Source organism: Neovison vison, chromosome 6, assembly GCF_020171115.1.
Source record: "Neovison vison isolate M4711 chromosome 6, ASM_NN_V1, whole genome shotgun sequence".
In the NCBI taxonomy this organism is placed as follows: domain Eukaryota; kingdom Metazoa; phylum Chordata; class Mammalia; order Carnivora; family Mustelidae; genus Neogale; species Neogale vison.
The window spans coordinates 56,648,820-56,664,046 of NC_058096.1; the positions used below are offsets into that span (position 1 = coordinate 56,648,820).

The window sequence follows — 15,227 nt, forward strand, 5'->3', positions numbered from 1 at the left end:
CAAATGTGGCAAAATATTAACAAATAGTGGATTGTATTCTTTCAACTTTGGAGCAAAATTTTTCAAATATGTAAAATGTAATAAAAAAAAGTTACCACTGTAAGCAGCAATATAAAAAGTACAAGTGTGCTCCTATATTTGAAATAGGTCAGTATACTTTACCACACTAATGAGCCAAGAGGGAAAAGTAGTTTTCAGCAATGCTCTGTAGTCTTTGGTGTACAAGTTCTATACCTTAATTTTATCCCTTACTTTATACTACTTTTGATGCTACTGTTAATAGAATCATTTTAATTTCCTCTTCAGGTCATTAGTGCTAGTATATAATACAACTGGTATTGGGGCACCTGGGTGGCTCTGTCAGGTAAGCGTCTGACTCTTGTTTTCAATGAAGGTCATGATCTCAGGGTCCTGGGATGGAGCCTCACCTCAGACTATGTGCTCTGGTTGGAATCGGCAAGGAATTTTCTCTTCTCCCTCTCTGCTCCTTCTCACTCTATATTATAAAATAAAATGTTTAAAAAATACAACCGGTATTTTGTAATGATTTTATATTCTGAAAAATTTGCTCTATTTGTTAATTAGATTTAACAGGTTTTTGAGGAATGATTTTTCTGTATATAACCTGTGTGTAGTTTTACTTCTGCCTTTTCAATGTAGAGGACTTTTTCCTCTTGTCTAATTTTGTCTGGCTAGAAATCCCAGTACTATATTGAATCGAGGTGGTGACAACAGGCATTCTCATCTTTCTCCTAACTTTAGAAAAAACTTTCTGCCTTTTACCATGGAGTACACTGGTTGTAGACTTTTCCCATATGGCCCCTATTATGTTGAGAAGTTCCCTTCTATTCCTTAATGTTTTCATCACAAAGGGGTTTTGGTTTTTGATAAATGCCTTTTTTGAGGTGTTTTTCTTCTTCATTCTATTAATAGGCATATTACATTGATTTTTTCTTAAGTCAAACCACCCTTAAATGCAGGGATAAATCCCACTTGGTTGTAGTATATAATCCTTTTAATATGCTATTGAATTCAGTTTGTATTTTGTTGAAGGTATATTGGATTATATAGTGTTTCGGATTTTGGCTTATTTAGCAAGTTGCTAGGAATGTAAATTGTTGCAGCTGCTGTGGAAAACAGTAGGAAGCCTCCACAAAAAGCTAAAAACAGAACTACCATATAATCTGGCAATTACACTTCTGGGTACTTATCCAGAGAAAATGGAAGCAGTAATTCAAAAAGATATATCCAGCCTTATGTTCATTGTACAACAGCCAAGATATGGAAGCAGCCCAAGTGTCCACTGATAGGTGAATGGATAAAGTAGTCATGTGTGCATATATATATACAAACACAATGGAGTATTATTCAGCCATAAAAAATATCTAGCCATTGCAAGATGTATGGACCTACAAGGTATTGTGCTAAATGAAGTAACAGAGGACAACTACCATATAATTTCCCTTACATATAGAATCTAAAAAAAAAAAGAAAACCAAAACCAGAGAACTGGTGTTTGCCAGAGGGAAGGGGGTAGGAGGATGGGCAAAATAAAAGGATTTAGGGATATTAAGAGGTACAAACTTTCAGGGAAGCTGGGTGGCTCAGTGAGTTAAGCCTCTGCCTTCAGCTCAGATCATGATCTCAGGGTCCTGGGATCAAGCCCCACATCGGGCTCTCTGCTCAGCAGGGAGCCTGTTTCCTCCTCTCTGTCTGCCTCTCTGCCTACTTGTGATTTCTCTTTGTCAAATAAGTAAGAAAAAAACTTAAAAAAAGAGGTACAAACTTTCAGTTATTAAAAAAAATAAGTCATATAGGAATAAGAAGTACAGCCTAGGGAATATAATCAGTAATATTAAAATAACCCTGAATGGTGACAAATGAGCATTTTGTAACTTATCCTAGTGAGCATTTTGTAACGTATGTAATGTCGAATCACTATGTTGTATACCTGAAACTAATGTAGTATTCTGTGAACCATACTTCAATTTTTAAAAAGATTGTAACAGTAGCCATAGAGCCTTAAGAGCTTATTGATTAAAAACTTGTAATACATAAAAAAGGGCACTGAAAGCAAATACAGATATTAAGCCATTTATATCAGTGTCAGTGATCTAAATATACAACTTGATAAAGAGAGTTAGACAAGCCACAGACTAGGAAAAATATCTTAAGACTTATCCAATAAATATAATCACTCAAAATATAAAAGAACCCAACAAAAGAAAGTGAACCAGATGAAAAAATAGGCAAAAAAACCTGGCTGGATACTTTACCAGATACACAGATGACAAATAAGCATATGGTATACTACATATTTCAGGTCACTGGGGAACCGCAAATTAAGATGAGATGTTTCCACACACCCATTGGGACGGCCAAGATCTAGAGCACTGACACCACCAAATGCTGGGAAGGAACTGGAGCAACGAGAACCCTCAATCACTGCTGGTGGGAACGCAAAATACCAGCCCCTCTGGGAGACAGATTGCCAGTTTCTTGTATAACTGAACACACTTTTACCCCATGATCCAGCAATCATGCTCCCTGGTAGTTACCTAAGCTGAAAACGTATGCTGAGACAACCTACACACAGATGTTTACGGCAGCTTTACTCATAACTGCTAAAGAAGGAGGCAGTCTGGATGACTTAATATGGGAATGACTAAACTGAGGAACATGCAGGCAATGGGCTATTTAGCACTAAGTGGAATACTAAGCCATGAAAAGGTGGAATCTTAAATGCATATTGCTGTGGAAATTAGTCAGTCTGAAAGGGTTCCCATGATTCCAAATATATGACATTCTAGAAAAGGCAAAGCTGCAGAGTGATCAGGAGCTAAGAGCATGTTAAACAGATGGAATGAGAAAATTTTAGAGCAGGGAAGCTATTCTGATAACACTGTAATGGCGAGGATGCAGGCAGTCATGATCTACTTGTCAAGGCCCTTGACTAGATGACACAAAAAGTGAACCTGTTGTGAACTATGGGGCTTTGGGTGGTAATGATAGTCAACGTAGGTTCAACAACTGTACCCCTCCCTCTGGTGCAGGCTGCTAATAGTAGGGGAAAGGGCTGGAGCAGTATTTCAGAACTCTGTACTTTCTGCTCAATTTTTCTGAAAACCTAAAACTTAAAAAAAAAAAAGTTATTCATTAAAGCAGAACTGATTTATATTCTATAGAACCAAATGCTCAAAGCATCAGTAGCAGTCACTTCTTGGCAGATGTCAAGTACAGAATCCTGACAGTCCCATCTGTACTCAACCTATCAAGCAACAAACACTAAGGTCGGCTAGGACAGAATGCAGCAACCAGCCACTGGGAGGCAAGTCAATGGTAGCTGTGGGCTCTCCACCACTTATTCTTTATTAAGATATGGCCCATCCAAAGGGAATGATGTTGGTCTATTCAAACGAGGTCGCTTTTCCTTCCCCAGTGCAATTAATCTTTTCATCATCTTCTTATTTCTGTAAAGAAATTTAGTAAAGAATTTTGGGAAAATTCTTAAGAATAAGACAGACCATCCCATACCAAGTACAATAAATGTAGAATCCACTTCTGGAGTTCCTTAGTAGCTTGCCTCACCACCTAAGAACAGTGGGTAAAAATACTTTATGTGGCAAAGAAAGGGAACTGGATTGTCCACTTGGAATCAGGCTCTTCTTTTTCTCCAATCGGTTCCACTTCCTTTACTTATTATCAACATTTGTGTACTCATTTGCAAGTAATCTCTACACCCAGGGCGGGGCTGAAACTCATGACCTCCAAGATCAAGAGCAGCACACTCTACCAACTGAACCAACCAGGCAGCCCAGCGCCACTTCCTTCATATTTACACTTTCCCTTTTCTTCCTGCAGCTTCTTCCCACATCCCTTCTCTCTTTGTACTCAATCATGGTTTGCCCATTTATCACTAGAAAGAAACAAGCCAGGAAGGGAGAAAAGAAGGAAGGATGGAAGCAAAAAGCTCCCTTAAGATTTCTACCTCAACTATTCTCTCATTCTTCACTCATGCAGAACAGATTATTAAGTATGTTCTGTTCCTAGTTTTTCACATGTTCTACTCCAACTTAAAACCACCGTATTCTGGAGCGCCTGGGTGGCTCAGTCACTAAGCGTCTGCCTTTGGCTCAGGTCATGATCCCAGGGTCCTGGGATGAAGCCCTGCATTGGACTCCCTGCTCAGCAGAAAGCCTGCTTCTCCCTCTCCCATTCCCTGCTTGTGTTGCCTCTCGCTGTCTAATAAATATTTTAAAAAACAGAAAACACAAGGGGCACCTGGGTGACTCAGTGGATTAAAGCCTCTGCCTTTGGCTTGGGTCATAATCCTGGGGCCTGGGATGAAGTCCTGCATCAGCTTTGCTCAGCAGGATGCCTGCCCACCCCCCACCCACCGCCTGCCTCTCTGCCTACCTGTGATCTGTCAAATAAATAAATAAAGTATTAAAAAAAAAAACCTACCCTACTCTGTTTCTACAGCCCCTCTCAACATACTCTCAAAAAGACCACCAATGATATCCTAAACTGACATTCCTAACAGCACTGCATTAACCATAGTCTTACACGGCCATCTCACTGCCAACCACTTCCCGCGGAAACTCTGCCCACTGCTTCCTTTTTCCACTTCTATTTCAGCCTCTACCTATACTTTTTCAGTCTCCATTTCTCACCTGCCACTGATATGCTGATTCTCTCTTAGGTTCTTTCCTCTACATAATCCTATGGATAATTTATAGGATTATCACAGTTGGGAAACTGTGCTTCTCTACACCCTATACTTCTCCCAGAATTCTAGACTCCTGGCCAGCATGTATCACATTCCTGGCCACTGAACTGCACTCTACCTTTCCATCTAGGAAGATAACAACTGTTCCCTGCACTCCTACATCCCTTACATTTGTTCCATTCCTCTTTAAATTCTTTGCCAAGCTCACAGACTGCATCTTTCCAGAATTATTATAGTAATCTCTTACCTTCAAATTTAGTTGCTGTTGCAAGATTTCAGTCCACTTCCTTTAAAAGAGCCTTAGGTTTCCTCCACTCTCATATTACCTCCACCCCATTCCATTGTCAAAAACTGAATTTTGTATTCAAACATGAGGAGTGCTATGGTCCATATAAAATCTGAAGCAGAGCTTATGTGTATACTCAGTGTAAATTTCCCTGGATGGTGAGTATACAGTTATATTCTCAAAGGATTTCATGTCCCTAAGGGACTAAGAAATTAAGTGCCACAGGATAATATGAGACCTTTTATGGACGCCTGGGTGGCTCAGTAGGTTAAGCGTCTACCTTCAGCTCATGTCATGATCTCAGGGTCATGGACTCCAATCCTGCACAGGGGTCCTTGCTCAGGAGGGAGCCTGTTTCTCCCTCTACCTCCATTCTCCCTGCTTTTGCTGACAAATAAATCTTTTTTTTTTTTTTTTTTTTAAAGAGAGAGAGTGAGAGAGTACTTTTATATAGATAGAAAACTTGTGGGGGAAAAAAAGAACTTTTATATAGATATAAAACTTGGTCTGCTCCTCCCTTTTCCCACTTATTTGTCGTATAAGCTTCAGACATATTTACCTATTTGCAATTTCTAAGTATGTCATATTTGACTTCCATGTATTTGTATGGGCTGTTTACAGCCACCCTAATTATTACTAGTTAGGCCACCCTAATTATTACTTTCCAAATGGTAAACCTTCTCTCAGTACATGTAATCCTTTGGGAAGTTTCTCTAAGCTACCCCAATGTAGGTATTACCCCTACACTTTCACAGCATCTCCTACTCCTTTTCATTCTCGAGTGCTACATGGATTTTATCTTTCTAATTTATGTATCCCCAGGAAAGAATCTTGTATTTTAACTCCAAGTCTTTCATTTATTTTTATTTTTTTCCTTAAAACGTGTCTCTAAAATGGAGGCAGTTAAGGTCCTAACTTGGATAATTTGTTGAAGTTTCCTAGAAGCCACATTTATCTGAGTTCTAATCCACCACTAAATTTTCTGCTTCCTATTTCTGCCTGATCTATATGGCAAATTAAGAAAACAGCACCCTGCCTTCTGCATTCTCCTACTAAATTATTCAGAAACCTATCCAGACATCTCCTTTGCTGTGTGCCACACTTAGAAAAATACTTAAGGGTTACCTCTTCACACATTCAGGGCATAACATGTTGTCTTCTAGGCCTGGGGGTGGGAAAGTGCAGGCGGGTAACAGGAAGAGAGAGATCATCCTTTTGGGAGTGTCAGGCACCCAGGCCTGACCTGCATGAAACTGCAGGCGAACCCAACCTTGTGTGTCTGCCAAGAGAGGTCTGCCGTGGACCACACACCACCGGACACCTGAGCAGAGAAAGGGAAGCAAACACAAACAGCAAAAATCAAGTGAGAACGTCCTAACCCAACCTCTCAGCGAGTCACTCTCAGTTCTACCCTTATATTCTCTTAATCAATCAACTGAATGAAAAGTAAGAAAAACGTACACCAAAGATTCTACAATCTAACTCCACAAATTATATAGTGCAAGAGGTAACAATTTTGGGAATGGTTGCTCTGTCTCTTAAGATTTTGCTAAGTGGTTTACATGGATGAATACGTTTATTCTTAAGAGCATTATTTTTTTTTTAAAGATTTTATTTTTATACATTTTTTTAAGGTTTTATTTATTTATTTGTCAGAGAGAGAGCAAGCGAGAGCGAGCATACGCAGAGTGGAAGGCAGAGTCAGAGGGAGAAGAAGGCTCCCTGCGGAGCAAGGAGCCCGATGTGGAACTCGATCCCAGGACACTGGGATCATGACCTGAGCTGAAGGCAGCTGCTTAACCAACTGAGCCACCCAGGCGTCCCCTTAAGAGCATTATTAATATTTACCTTTTACTTTTATTTGCAGGTCAGGTAGCATAGCTTATGTTAAATATCAAAACTTTCCCAGACCAAGACACGGATAAGATATTCTGATTCATAGCCCATTTGCCCAACCATTATATTACACTGCCCTCAACTACACAAAACAGGCTAAAGGATCTCTGCTTAACCGAGTCTAAGGAACAGAGTGCCTGGGTGGCTCAGTCGGTTAGGCCTCTCACTTCGGCTCAGGTCTTGATCTCAGTGTCCTGGGATGAAGCCCTCTATCTGCTCAGCAGGAAGTCTGCTTCTCTCTCTCCCTCTGCCCCTTCTCCCTCCTTCCTAACTCCCACCTTGCTTCTGAGTCTGTGTGCATGCAACACTCTGGCTCACTCTCTCAAATACAATCTTAAAAAAAAATAAAATAAAAGCCTAAGGAACAATCTAATTGGGAAGATGGGATATTTGAGAAAAAGCAAAGTCCTACAGATAGCAAATGTATCAAACTGAGAGAAAGGAGCCGTCACTGGGGGCTTACATATCTGTAAAATCTCTCTCCGTTCTAAGACAGGAGGAGAAACTGTGTGTTTAGCACAGTGCAGCTGGAGGCTAGGCACACTCATGGATCACAGTAGGTGCTTAATAACTGCTGAATGAAGAGGAACTAAAAGGCTGATTTAGCATATGTGGGATGCTACTAGCTCATACAGCACATTAACGAAAATCGGAAAGAGCTGTCTTCTCCGGGACTCGGTCCTCCAGAAACAGCTCCGGGACTGCACAGTGCTTGTGCAAATAAGCAAGAGGTGCCCACTCCTCTCACAGATGGGGGTGCAGTGTGGGGAGCAGACAGCAGGCCCATTTCCATTCCCTGTCTTCCCTCTGGCTGGATTTCTTGTGAATGAACATCAGCCCTGCATATAAAAAAAATCGAGATCACTTCTGGTAAGAAGAAGAGCGGGAAAGAATTCAAGCCAAAAAGAAGGAAGGGGATTTTGTGCTGGCCTGAGATGGTGTTTACGGGAGATGAAAACAGAAATATGACATTCAGGAGCCAGAGCTGGCCCAAAGTGGAGCTAAGTTACTCCTCAGACCCCTTATGAGGGCTTTTTAAGTGCCAAATTGTATCTTCTAAGTCTCAGAATCATTCTATGAAGCACAACAGTTGCCATCATCACTGTGTAAATCAGGATACCAGGGCTTAAGCTAATGCGCCAATGCCAGAGACCTAGGAAGTAAGGATCTGAACGGAAGTTGTTCAGTTCTAACACGCACATGCTTATTGAGTGTTACAACAGCCCTGAAGGAGGGGGAGACTGTGGTTGACCACATTATCAGATTATGCTTTCTTCCCACCTTGAATTTTTGCTATGATGAAAAAGGGTCACCATTCAATCACTTAGCTTAGACATTATTGGTCCATGCAAAACTCGACTACCTGTCAATGAAAGGATAATTCCTATGTAAATCTCCTATCCAATCTACAATATTTTAGCTCTTTCCCTTTTACTGCCTTTCAGTGGAGGACTTATACTGAAGTATAAGTGTAAGACTGAATACTCCTCAGTCTTTTTTTTTTTTGGAAGTAGGCTCTGTACCCAATGTGGGGCTTGAGCTCATGATCCATGAGATCTAGAGTTTGCATGCTCTACGGACCGAGCCAGCCAGCCCCACCCAGTGCTCACTCTTTGAAGGTGATCTTACCAGAAGCTTGCAGCAGAAAGGTCTCAACAGAAGCAGGAATGGAACGTGAATTCACAGACTTGGACTGACTGGCTCTCGCAGCAATTCTTGACCATGCTGCCAACATGCCTTCCTGTGCTGATGTTACCACCTCGACTGTATTAATCCCCTCCTCTCTCTCACTCTTCTTACAACTTTTCCAAAGCCTTGCTTTCTTGGCCACCATCTTGCCTTTCCTTGAACATGACTGCAATTTAGCTTCTGGTGATGTTTCAGGAATACTCTGCAAATGGGATTCATGGTGAGGTTTCAGAGAAGTGCTACTGCCCTGAAGACTTTTGTGTTTTGTGTCAATTTTATCATTTTTTAATACATTGACCCATATGTGTTAAGTGTAGGATATACTTATTAGTTCCCTTTGAGCAACTAAGAGAAATTTCTAATTGTTAAAACTGAGGGTATGGGAGTGGGGAAAGCAGAAGACATTGCCACTGACATTTAGTAAGTAGAGGCCAGGGATGTTCAGGCCTAAAATGCATGAGACAACTCCCCACCCCAACCAAAACAAGGTATTTGAACCAAAATGTCCAGGCTTTTTTTTTTTAATTGAAGTCTAGTTCACATACAGTATTTTATTAGTTTCGGGTGTAAAACATGCTGATTCAACATTTATATATATTACCAAGTGATCACTGTAAGTCTAGCTACCATCTGTCACCATACAAAGTTTAGTTATAATATGACTGACTATATTCCCTATGCTGTACACTGCATCCTCAATGTCTTATTTACTTTATAACTGGAAGTTAGTATCTTTTAATTCCTATCCCTTATTCTGTCCATCCCCCCAAACTTCTCCATCAGGCAACCTCCAGATCATTCCCGGTTTTTGTGACTTCACTTCTGTTTTGTTTGTTTTTAGATTCCACATGTAAGTGAAATCATGTCTTTGTTTCTCTGACTTATCTGAATACCCTGTAGGTTGATCCATATTGTCATAAATGGCAAAGATTTCTTTCTTTTTATGGCTGAATAATATTCCTTTGCATTATATATACAACATCTTCTTTATCCAAAATGTCAATAGCCCTGGTTGAGAAATCGGCCTCTGAGATACAACATTTATAGAAATGGTGAAACAGAAGGAACAAGTCACCATCAGAACTCACCTTTCCATTCTCACCATACTCCTTACTCACCTGGTTTATTTCAGGGTAAGCATGTTTCTGGAGCCTCAAATAAACCTCTATTTTCTAAGGACATTAAAAGGGGAAATGAAAATTACAAACTGGCAAAGCTTTTCACACTTGCTCTGTGCAGCAGTTTCCCACCAGTGCACTTACCCGGCCATCCGTGCTCAAATTCAGTTGTTGGCACCAGTCCCGCAAAGTGTCCCAACGTACTTTATTAAATGAAGGTAAACTGGTTGGTAAGGGAAGGACTTGCATACTACAACTATGTTTCGGACAAAACTTGAATTGTTCATTTATCTGAGGATGACAAACTGAGAAAAGAAGGTAATCAAAGTAGTGATAATTTAATTTTTAAGATGACAATTTAACAAAGTTCTTGCTAATTTCTTACAACCCAATTTACACACACACACACCAAATATTTTTCTTCTACTACAAGTAACAGATTCTGTAATTAAATGACTTACCCAAGATCACATCTCCATTAAAATGGCAGACCTGGAAATCCAACCTCCATGTTACGAGTCTTTTTTTTTTTTTTTAAAGATTTTATTTATTTATTTAACAGAGAAAGAGAGAGTGTGAGAGAGAGGTCACAAGTAGGCAGAGGTAGGCAGAAAGAGAGGGGGAAGCAGGTTCCCTGCTGAGCAGAGAGCCCGATGCGGGGGCCGATCCCAGGACCCTGAGATCATGACCTGAGCCGAAGACAGAGGCTTAACCCACTGAGACACCTAGGCACCCTTCATTTTATAATTCTAAATCTTGTTTTTTATAACCACCAATAGCCACCTGCATAAAACATTAAATTGGATTGCTACTCCAAAATGTCTAGATTTGGGACCAAAAATACGAGCTGTCCCTACAGAAATCACCCAGCCACCAACAATACTGCATTCCATCAGCTTACCTCCTTCTCCTCGTCAGCACCCCATCTCACCTTACTCTCCTCAGGTGTAACCTGTCACTGTTTACTATGTGTTGAAGTCCTCATTCTTGGCCCAGAAAATAAAATCATTCTGAAAATACAGATCTGATGCCCTTATGTGAAATACTAAGAACAGATTTAAAGGGTGATGACATTAAAAGCTGCTAGATATTTGATCAGTAATTATTTACCAAGCAAAATACTAATCTGAGGAGATACTGATCAAAGGGAACAAATTTTCAGCTATATGAATAAGTTCTGGGATCTCATTTATAGCATAGTGACTACTGTTAACAATATTATGCAGTATGTTTCAAAGTTGCTGAGAGCAGGGGTCCCTGAGTGGCTCAGTCGGTTAAGTGTCTTAACACCAACACTTGATTCTGTTTCAGGTCATGATCTCAAGGTTGTAAGATTGAGCCCCATATCATGCCCTGTGCTGAGCAGGGAACCTACTTAAGATTCTGGTGGCTCAGCTGGTTACGTGTCTGCCTTCAGCTCAGGTCATGATCCCAGGGTCCTGAGATCAAGTCCCGTATCAGGGTCCTTGCTCAGTGGGGAAACTGCTTCTCCCTCTGCCTGCTGCTCCCCCTGCACTGGGCTTGCTTGCTCGCTCTCTGACAAATAAATAAATAAAATATTTTAAAAAACAAACAAAAAGATTCTCTCCCTCACCCTCTGGCCTTCATCCCCCTCAACATGCACTCACTCACATGTATGCACGTATGCTCTCTCTCTCTCAAATAAAGTTACTGAGAGCAAATATTTAATCACCACAGGATGTGATGGGAGTAGGGAACTATGTGAGGTGATGGATGCTATTTATTCATTCATTCATTCATTTTAAAGATTTTTATTTATTTATTTGACAGAGAGAGACACAGCAAGAGAAGGAACACAAGCAGGGCAAGGGGCGGGGGGAGAAGCAGGTGCTTCCTGTTGAGCAGGGAGCCCAATATGGGACTCGATCCCAGGATCCTGGGATCATGACCTGAACCAAAAGCAGATGCTTCACTGACTGAACCACCCAGGCACCCTGGATATGCTACTTAACCTTATTTGGGTAATCATTTGGCAATGTAAATGTGTATCAATCATCACACTGTACACCTTAAGATTACACAGGGTTACCAGTGGATTATATTTCAAAGCTGGAAAAAATCATTTCTCTTTACAAAAGGTGTATAAAATATGTGTCAACCAAAACAAAGACAAGATTGAGCTTCATGGGTTGGGAATCATGAATTCCTTTCCTTTACTGTAAGAACCACGCTCTGTTCAAAGTACTCCACACGCCCCTTTTTTTGTGTCTTAAAAGCAAGGCATGGTGCCCAGCAATTGAAAAGGGTGGGAGTTTGAGAACTCTCATACCTAGGTAATCAAGGTGAGATTTAAGATCGGTGTTGTACAGTTAAAGGATAAGAAAGAGTAATCAGGAGCACCTGTGTGGCTCAGTGGGTTAAGCCTCTGCCTTCAGCTCAGCTCATGATCTCAGGTCCTAGGATCGAGCCCCACATCATGCTCTCTGCTCGGCAGGGAGCCTACTTCTTCCTCTCTCTCTGTTTCAGTCTGTTTCTCTGCCTATTTGTGATCTCTGTCTGTCAAATAAATAAATAAAATCTTAAAAAAAAAAAAGAGAGCGAGAGAAAGAAATCATTTTCCTGAGCTTCCCAGAGCTGGGGAAGCAGCAAACTGAGCAATCCACGACTTCATACCTTTATCACTTGACCCAGGCATCATAAGGCTGATTTCTGAAGTTGAAGAAACACTTTGTTCCATTTGATGTTCTTCATTAGGCTCCTCATTCACTGGAACCAATGTGAGAATCACACTTTCTTCCTCTACTGCCTCCTCAGAAAAATTCTGGAAAGGGAAGATCAATCAAGGATTCTCATTTGATGCCATACAACTAAACTGCTTACATTCAAAGCACAATTAATAAGAAACTCAGAAACCAATAGGTGGCTGGAGAGAAGACTCAACAGCGATCCCTTGAATTTAATGTTGATGAGCAGACTCTTTATTAAGTAAGAAAAACAGGGTTTCCTGGCTAGCTCAGTCCATGGGGTGTGCGACTCTTGGTCTGGAGGTTGTGAGTTTGAGTCACACATTGGGTGCAGAGATCATTTTAATAATTTAAATTTTTAAAAATGGTAAGACGGGTGCCTGGGTGGCTCAGTCAGTTAAGTGTCTGCCTTCAGCCCTGTTATGATCCCAGGGTCCTGGGACTGAGCTGTGTGTCAGGCTCCCCACTCAGCAGAGCTGGCTTCTCCCTCTCCCTCTGCTTCTCCCTCGCTTGCACTCGCGCTCTCTTTCTCTCAAATAAATAAATAAAATTTTTAAAAAATAAAAAATGGTAGAGAAACAATAAGGAAATGGACAAAAGTAGATTTACAGGTGGATGTCCATGAAAGGATATGTCTCAAGTTTGGGGAAACCACCTCCCTCAAGGCCTTCCTCTCCCTCAGCTGAAACAAATACTTGCATTTTATCTGCTAAATCTGTATGGAATGTGTTCCTACCTTCCCACCTTCTATCATAATTTCCCATGATTCCCAATCCCAGCTCTCATCAACTCTCATTGGTAGAAACAATTTCCTATCATTCCAAACTCCATTCTGAAACCATTCCTTCTTCAGACTGCTCTCCTGCTTTAAAAAAAAACAAAACAAAACGAAATAAAAAACGCTTCAATGACTTCTCATTGCTATTCAAGTTAAAGACAAAACTCCCTTGTGCGACCTACTAACTTCTGGAGTCTGACCTCTACCTGTCACTCAGCTCAAGACCCCTGAGCATTCTGAGCTCCTGTCCTACTGGCCTTATTTCACCTCCAGGACCAGAGGGGAGTGAATGTATATTTTACTCTGTTGCATTCACAGCAGCACATGCAGTGCCCAGCACCAAGTGGGCAGTCAAAGCTCTTCTAATGAGCTAACAAAAGAAAGACAGAATAGGTAGGTAGGAAGGAACCAACACCTCCTGGTTTTGTATAGCACACACGTACTGTGCTAGATGCTTTCTGCAGTTCGCTCATTTAACCTTCATAGCACCTTCATGGCAATTTATCCATTTTCCTATTTTACAAATTAGGTAACTGAGTCTCAAAAATTAAATGAACCACGTCAGAGTATACTATACTTAAGGTTCCTCCCAAATCCGAAGGTAAATAAACTCCATTCCAGCCCTATCGCCATACTTTCTTCTCAGGAAAGATCCGATGGGGCCATGCCCTTCCCACTTCCCTCCCGAAATGGCTTCCCACTTCTCAGACTCTGAGCCTGCATTATGTACAACTTTTTCTTTTTTCTTTTTTTTTTTTAAGATTTGATTTTTAAGTCATCTCTACACCCAGCATGGGGCTCGAACTTAGAACCCCAAGATCGAGGGACACAGGCTCCACTGACGGACTGAGCCAGGCGCCCCTGTGTAACATTCTTTCAAAGTACTCCTGCACACATTTATACAAAATTATCGGGGGACTATTACTCCACTCTAGAGGTAAGTGGGGGCTCAGGGCAGTGGTAGGACTCGACCATCATCACATACTTAGTATCTGCGAGTAGGAGACAGTCCCAGAGTAAAGAAAACAAACTGGTCACTTTACTTTCTGACCTTACCCACATTACCTTTTCTCACTTTCTTTTTTAGTGCCGCTTTCTACTTCTTTACGTTTTTCTCTTGCTCAGCTAAGTCTTTCTACAGAACTGATCTCTTACTTCGGCCTAGGAATGGCAATCTTTACTTTCTCCTTTTCACTCTCAACCAAATTTTCTCAGAGCCACACTCCATGCAAGAAAAGTAGTAATCCACTTGTAAAAAGGAGAGACTTCAAGACCGGAGATTTCTTAGACCCAAACAGACGCCAAGATTTGGGGCAAGAAGGAAACATAAGCAAACTCTGGAAAGACTTTGAAACATCTATGGGGAATCTATGGGGAAAATCGATTCGGTTGGAACTAAACTTACCTGCTCATTGTTCTCGTAAGCTGAGCACGCCATTTTCAGCGAACGTTCAGAGGAAGGCAAAAGCTATCTACCTCGGGACATCTGCCCTTCACTTCTTTTCACCTGAGGGCTTCCAGCCTGATTTCTCCTTTTATAAGCAAATGTCTCTGTCTACTTCCTGTTTCCCAGAAGAGCTGTTTTCCTTCCTCCTCTTCTTCCCCTCCCACAGCATCTGCCGGTGTGACAATGTCATCGGTTTTACACCAGGTCTTGTCCACTATATGACAGTCGAGATGCTGGGTAATTATTATCACTCCGATTACATTTTAATACATTTTAAAATAAAGATATTTAGGGGTGCCTGGCTGGCCCTGTGGCTAGAGCATAAGACTCTTCATTTCCCAGTCTGTGAGTTTGAGCCCACATTGAACTTAAGAGTTTACTTAATAATAATAATAACAAAAGATTTTTTTGTCTTTATTTCTTTAAGGTGAGACTTGGGAGAAAACCGAAAGTGATGAATTCTTGGTAACACGTTGCAAATGAATAAAAATAATATTTTTAGGGGTGTCTGGGTGGCTCAGTCATTAAGCGTCCGCGCTCCGCTCAGGTCATGATCCCAGGGACCTGGGACAGAGCCCC

At 41.1% G+C, this 15,227-nt stretch overlaps 1 protein-coding gene across 3 annotated transcripts; it reads right to left on the reverse strand.

Annotated features, from left to right (window-relative positions):
• Window positions 1–2,080: 2,080 nt before the first annotated feature.
• DPPA2 (developmental pluripotency associated 2) lies at window positions 2,081–14,716 on the reverse strand. 3 transcript variants are annotated; one of them, XM_044251354.1, is made up of 7 exons: window positions 14,607–14,716; window positions 12,353–12,500; window positions 9,863–10,023; window positions 9,719–9,772; window positions 8,541–8,802; window positions 6,141–6,336; window positions 2,081–3,470 (listed from the first exon to the last, which is right to left on the reverse strand). In XM_044251354.1, exons 1-7 carry the CDS (start codon window positions 14,637–14,639, stop codon window positions 3,362–3,364), a joined length of 963 nt encoding a protein of 320 aa, XP_044107289.1. In that variant the 5' UTR covers window positions 14,640–14,716; the 3' UTR covers window positions 2,081–3,361. The 3 variants fall into 3 exon arrangements, with proteins under 3 accessions (XP_044107289.1, XP_044107288.1, XP_044107290.1); XM_044251353.1 differs by lacking the exon at window positions 14,607–14,716 and adding an exon at window positions 13,160–13,272; XM_044251355.1 differs by lacking the exons at window positions 2,081–3,470; window positions 6,141–6,336; window positions 14,607–14,716 and adding exons at window positions 7,243–7,750; window positions 13,160–13,275.
• Between the last annotated feature and the right edge of the window lie 511 nt (window positions 14,717–15,227).

Bases quoted from the DNA above. Each gene is read 5' to 3' on its own strand.
- DPPA2 (XM_044251353.1), bottom strand. From the start codon at position 13,219: ATGAGAGTTGATGAGAGCTGGGATTGGGAATCATGGGAAATTATGATA. The intron at 12,501-13,159 runs GTAGGAACACAT...TTCCCTTTCCAG, and splicing joins TTATGATAGAAGGTGGGAAG to AATTTTTCTGAGGAGGCAGT. The intron at 6,337-8,540 runs GTAAGATCACCT...TTCTCTGCTCAG, and splicing joins CTTTCTGCTGCAAGCTTCTG to GTGTCCGGTGGTGTGTGGTC.